Genomic DNA, 5,438 nt, shown 5'->3' on the forward strand with positions numbered 1-5,438 from the left:
TAGGGGGACAGCAGGGAGGGAGTGCCCCTAGGCTTGCCTTGGGGCGGTGATCCTCCAATTCTGGGTCTGGCCCGGCTGGCTGGGTGATCTTGGACAAGCTCCCTTCCCCACTCTATGCCTCTGAGAAATGAGGATAACTCCCTTCTGCAGAGGGGGCCCGTGGGGAGCCGTGGTTGCCAGGTTGGGGGACTGTTTGCACGAGGAGATTCCACAAGGCAGGACTGTCCCTGGGGCTGCCTGGGCCCCAGAGCTGGCTCCTCTTTCCGGGGCCCCTCCCTAGCCAGGCCCTCCCGGAGCGGGGGTGGGGTGCAGTTTTCCTCTTCAGACCCCTCCCGTGCAATGCCAAAGCCTCGGGGGCCAGCAGATTCAGCTCCTAAGCCTGTCCAACCAGTTGTTTGGGAGAAAGGGGGCGCGTGGGAGGGGCAGCAGGAGGTGCCAGAAGCAGCCTCCCCCGGCCCAGCACACACAACGGAGCCTCTGGGGCTCTGGATGCTGCAGACAGATCCTCGGACAGACAGACAGTTGGACGCTTGGCCTGGCCATGAGGCTCAGCGGGGGACAGGCTTCTCTTCTGATGGCACTGTTGCTGCTGCTGAACTGCCTCCATCCGGGACGAGTCTGGGTGAGTGAGGGTCGGGCAGGGCAGGCTTCAGGCTTCAGGCTTCAGGAAGACAGACCCCACCTCCCCTGGCCGCCTCCTGAGCCCCGAGTCTGGGGACTGGGTCCCAGGTGGATCAGGTGAGACAGCCCACCAGAAGCGGTCACAGGACAGACACCTGTCCCCCTACCACCCGCCCCAAGATTGGGAGCAAGGAATGCTCCCTCTCTTGGGGCTTCTCATCTCCGTGCCTCCTGATCCTGATTCTCACCAAATGGCTCCCTCCTTCCCCTCTTTCCCCTCCTTCCCCGCCTCGCCGTCCCGAGGAGAGGTTTAAAGAAGTCTTCAAGGGTAACACTTACCCCAAAAGAAGCTCTCCAAGGGGATCTTCAGGTATTGTTCACTGTCAGGCTCTCAAACTGGAGGGACTTAGAGATGCAGCCCCCATGACCCCATCTCTGCTTCTCCACGTCTTTCCTCTCTTTTAAGCAAATATTAAGTACCTGCTGTATGCCACGTGCCCTGGGCCTCAGCGTTAGAGCCAGGAGCTCTGAGAGAGGAGGGTTCTAGCCCTGAACCCTTGGGGTTGAGCTGAATTAAGTGGAAATGAATTGCATTGAACTGAACTGAAAGAGGGAGAGGGTTCTGGAGACTTCCATAAAGCCCACCTCATCTTTCTTCTGCTTTCCAGTATCTGGGGCTGAGGGACACCTCAGGGGGCCTGGAGAGGAGTTAAGGGTTCTGAGCCCTCCAAGCAGAGAAGCGAGACTAGACAGGGCTGTGAGGGGCTGAGAGGGGGACAAGTTCTCTAAGGGGAGGGAGCCTTGTGGGGGGGGTGGGAGGTGCAGAGCACTGGGTGGGGAGGAGAGGCCGCCCTAGGATCTGAGCCAGGACACTTCCTCGAGGCCCACCTCTGGGCCTAGGGTCTTCCTGTGTCACCCCCGCACCCCCCCAAGCCATTCATTCCTCTCATCAAGCAAACCAACCTGGACCGTGTGGATGGAGCTGGGGGGGGGGGGGACTTGAGAGGTGGGTAAACTGAGGCCTGGAGAGTGTCAGAGCTCAAGGTCACTGGGCTCTGTCAAGAGCCCAGCCTAGGGTTTGGGCTTGGGCTCAGGCTCCCCCAAATCTGAGTGTCACCCCAGCAGGACCTAAGACGCCTCCCCCAGAAGAACTGTGCACACAGCTGGGGAAGGGTCTCCTGTGCCTCCACCTGTCCTCCTTCCCCAGGCCCTGCCCAGCACTGAGACCCCGGTGACGCAGGGGGCCAAGGCCTCCCCCCGACCTCCCACGGTGCCCGCCCCTAATAGGCTCCCAAGGCAGGGGCCAGGGGCTGGACACGGAAGTGCCAGGGAGAACTCCTGATTAACGCCTGACCAGAGCTCCCAGGAAAAGCCCTAACTCCTCCCACTGACCGGGGCTTTCGGGGGCCATGAGCCCATCCCCCCCAGACTAGGCTCTGGGGACCCGATCATCCCGTTGAGCCTCTTCTCTCTGCCCGCACTGGCCCCAGGGCGCATCAGCTACGCCCCCAGCTCTCAAGTGCCACCCTGGCAGGGAGACTTACCCAGTCCACCTTCACACCGCAGCAGCCGCGGGGCCAGTTCAGTCACCCTAACATCGCCGACTTGGACGCCATCTGGCTGCTGTTGGCCCACAGCGATGGTGGGTGCTGCCAGGGCAGGCCTCGCTTTCCCCTCTGTGAAATGGGCAGGCGGGCCTGAAGGGAGCAGGGCTAGGTGCTGCCGGGGAGGTGGCCAGAGGCTGTCTGGCCTGGCGGGATGGGGTAGAGCCCGTGCATCCACCACCTTCTGACCCTCGGTGCCACCCTCAGCCACCCAGAGCTTCACTGCCCCACAGAGGATGGAGGACACCCCGGTCCCTGCCAACTTGCCCCAGAGGGGCTGCTACGTCACGCTGAGGGCCAACAGAGCGCTCTACGATGGCCGCTACTCCCCGATGACAAGGGGCTGCCACCACCCCCTGCCGGGCCCGGGCCCCTACCGGTGAGCGGCCAGCCCCGCGCTGGGGTGGGAGGGCACCTCCCTGTGTCCAGACCTGAGCCTGGGTGGCTCCCAGCTGAGTGCCTGGGTTCCTGGCTCCAGTTCTGCCATTAGGAGGAGGGGGCGGGGGCCCAGGAGTCCGCGGTGAATTCTACCGTCTTCTTGAGCAGAGGGCCCCCAACTTGAGCCCCCGGCCCCATGGGCCGTGTGGACCATGTGGGTGGAATCTCCCCATCCAGGCAGAGTGGTGGGCCCTGGCCCCATCTCTCCTCATTCAGGGCTCGATTCACTGACGTTCTGTGCTGAGGCATCTAGTCCGCTCCACGCACATTTCCCAAGAGAGAGGACCCTAGGGGTCCCAGAGAAGGCAAGGGATGCACCCGAGGCCACACGGCTGAGACATGTCACAGCTGGGATGGAGCCCCTTCCGGTGGACTCTAAGACTGTGCCTTTGGCTCTAGGCTGTTCCCCCCAGGCCCTGGGAGTCAGGGGGACAGACTGACAGGCGCCAGGGTTGGAGGGTTTCAGGTCCTGGGGACCCCCCGCCCCCAGTGCTGCGTCTCCTGTTCAGAGTGAAGTTTCTGGTGGTGAGAGACAGGGGACCCGCGGCTGAGACTGAGTGGTCCAATGAGACCCGCCTGCAGCAAGGTACGGGGCCAGGCGTGCAGGTCAAACTCTAGGGCTGGAGGCCCAGGGACCTGGGGGCTCCTGAGGACTGGGGGTGGGTGGGGAGGAGTGGGCCAGCCCCCAGTCAGTCAGAGCCACCACGCCGCCTGCATGCCCCGCCCCCCTTGGGCTGCGGTGAGAGGTGGTTGGTCTGGAGGCTGTTCCAGGTCGCCCTTCTCAGGTCAGATCTCTTTCCTCCCTTCTCACCCCACCTGCCTGTGGGCCCCCTCACACCCTCAGCCGAGGCGCTCCAGGCTGCCCCAGGGCCCCAGAGCGCGGGCCCCGTGGTCATCGCTGCCATCCTGTCCGTCCTGCTGGCTGCCCTCCTCACCGCCCTCCTGACCCTGCTCAGCTACGCCTGGCAAGTGGACAGGGTCGGGGCTGCCCGGGGAGGGGTGCAGTGCCTCTCCTGGGCCACCTCTATCCCTTCCCCACGCCCCAGCCCAGGCCCCCAGCCCAGCTTATTCTGCCGGAAGGGTTTTCCCTGAAGGCCGAGCAGGGCTAACAATGATTGATCAAGGGATCCCCAAGGTTCTAGAACCTCTAGGTGGGGTGTGTGTGTGCATTAACCCCTCCCTCTCTTGTCCCTCTGCCTGACACCTGCTGAGGGGTTGGGGGGCCACATTTTCTGAGTGCGCACCATCTGCCCTCTGGTGGCAAGAGCTGGAATTGCGAGTGGGAGCGCAGAGCAGATGCTCCAGGTGGAACACGTCCAGGTGGAGATGAATTGCTTTTTTTTTTGCGGTATGCGGGCCTCTCACTGTTGTGGCCTCTCCCGTTGCGGAGCACAGGCTCCGGACGCACAGGCTCAGCGGCCATGGCTCACGGGCTTAGTTGCTCCGCGGCATGTGGGATCTTCCCGGACCAGGGCACGAACCCGTGTTTCCTGCATTGGCAGGCGGATTCTCAACCACTGCGCCACCAGGGAAGCCCTGAATTGCTTTTAATCTAAGCGCTGATCTTTGACTTGAGCGCTCAAGGCCTCATCTGGGGCCTGGTGGGGAGGGGGTGTCCCCCAGGCTTCCTGGAGGAAAGGGGCATCTGGTCCCCGACGAGGATTTGGAGAGGAGGGAGAGGGAAGCAGGCTGGGAGGGTCCGGGGGCGGAAGAGTTGCCAGGAAGGCCCGGGCCTTGTTTCCCAGCTGAGGAAATGGTCTGTATGCTGAAGGCAAGAGAGAGCCAGTGGCCAGCTGTGATCAGGGGAAAGAGGCAGATGATGTTTTCGAGGCATCGTGGGTGTGGGGAGCGGAGGAGGGGGGCGCCACGGTGGGGTGATGACAGAGGGCAGGGAGACAGAGCTGGATTTGTGAGGTTTAGAGGAACAGCGCTCCAACCTCTAGGCAACAGCCATCGGGTTGCCACGAGGCCCTGTATTCTTCATTCTCCCGTCTCTCCTCTCCTCCCCCCTCCCCCCCCAGCTACGACACCTGTGGGAGCACGGCCATCTCTGGCCCAGGGGAGCTGGCATGCATGAGAAGATATAACACCCACCACATGTTCAGCCCTTCAGCCGAGGGGGGCTCCTGAGAGGCTCCAGGGGGCCCCCATCTGCCCCTCTGCCTCGCCCCTGGTCCAGGCTGCAGAGCATGGGCTGGGGGCGCGCCCTGCTGCTTCAGAGCCCTGGGAGAGAGTGTTTCCAAAGAAGGAAGCGGGGGAGGGTGTCCTTAGTCCAAAGCTTGGGCCTGTCCCTGTCAGAAATAAATGTCCCCATTATTGGGGACAGCCCCCTGAATGGCTGTGTCATGGTGCACCTGGGCAGTCTCCCTGCATCCCTTTCCCCAGCTCCTCCTGGGAGGATACAGCAACCGGGGGTGAAGCCCAGGGTGCTAGGCCAGTTGAGCCATCGGGGCAGGGCAAGCCTCTCTTCTGGCCTCAATGGCCTTGTCTGTAAAGTGAGGATGATTCCAGTGGTCCCACTGGGCCCGCTGAGGCTAAACCAAGGAGGTGATCGTGCTCACCTGCCCTACGTGTCTGGCACTTGCTGCCATCCCCCCCCCACCTCCTCTTCTTCTTTTTTAAAATATTTATTTGGCTGCACCAGGTCTCAGTTGCGGCACACGGGATCTTCGTTGCCGCCTGCAGGCTTAGTTGCTGCATGCGGGATCTAGTTCCCTGACCCAGGATCGAACCAGGGCTCCCTGCATTGGGAGCATGGAGTCTTAACCACCAGAC

General features: G+C 62.6%; 1 protein-coding gene across 1 annotated transcript; it reads left to right on the top strand.

Moving 5' to 3' along the window:
• Positions 1-413: 413 nt before the first annotated feature.
• On the top strand, positions 414-4,886 carry LOC131741338 (uroplakin-3b-like protein 1). The gene is made up of 6 exons (XM_067014072.1): positions 414-622; positions 2,188-2,263; positions 2,433-2,604; positions 3,173-3,249; positions 3,508-3,628; positions 4,685-4,886. The coding sequence occupies exons 1-6, from the start codon at positions 542-544 to the stop codon at positions 4,791-4,793; spliced, it is 636 nt and encodes a 211-aa protein (XP_066870173.1). The 5' UTR covers positions 414-541; the 3' UTR covers positions 4,794-4,886.
• Positions 4,887-5,438: the final 552 nt, after the last annotated feature.

The sequence above is a fragment of the Kogia breviceps genome, chromosome 14 (genome assembly GCF_026419965.1).
Source record: "Kogia breviceps isolate mKogBre1 chromosome 14, mKogBre1 haplotype 1, whole genome shotgun sequence".
NCBI classification, from domain to species: Eukaryota; Metazoa; Chordata; class Mammalia; order Artiodactyla; family Physeteridae; genus Kogia; species Kogia breviceps.

Coding starts and splice junctions, on each gene's coding strand:
- LOC131741338 (XM_067014072.1), top strand. CDS start 542: ATGAGGCTCAGCGGGGGACAGGCTTCTCTTCTGATGGCACTGTTGCTG. Junction 623..2,187: donor TCCATCCGGGACGAGTCTGG/GTGAGTGAGGGT, acceptor TTCACACCGCAG/CAGCCGCGGGGCCAGTTCAG. Junction 2,605..3,172: donor CCGGGCCCGGGCCCCTACCG/GTGAGCGGCCAG, acceptor TCTCCTGTTCAG/AGTGAAGTTTCTGGTGGTGA.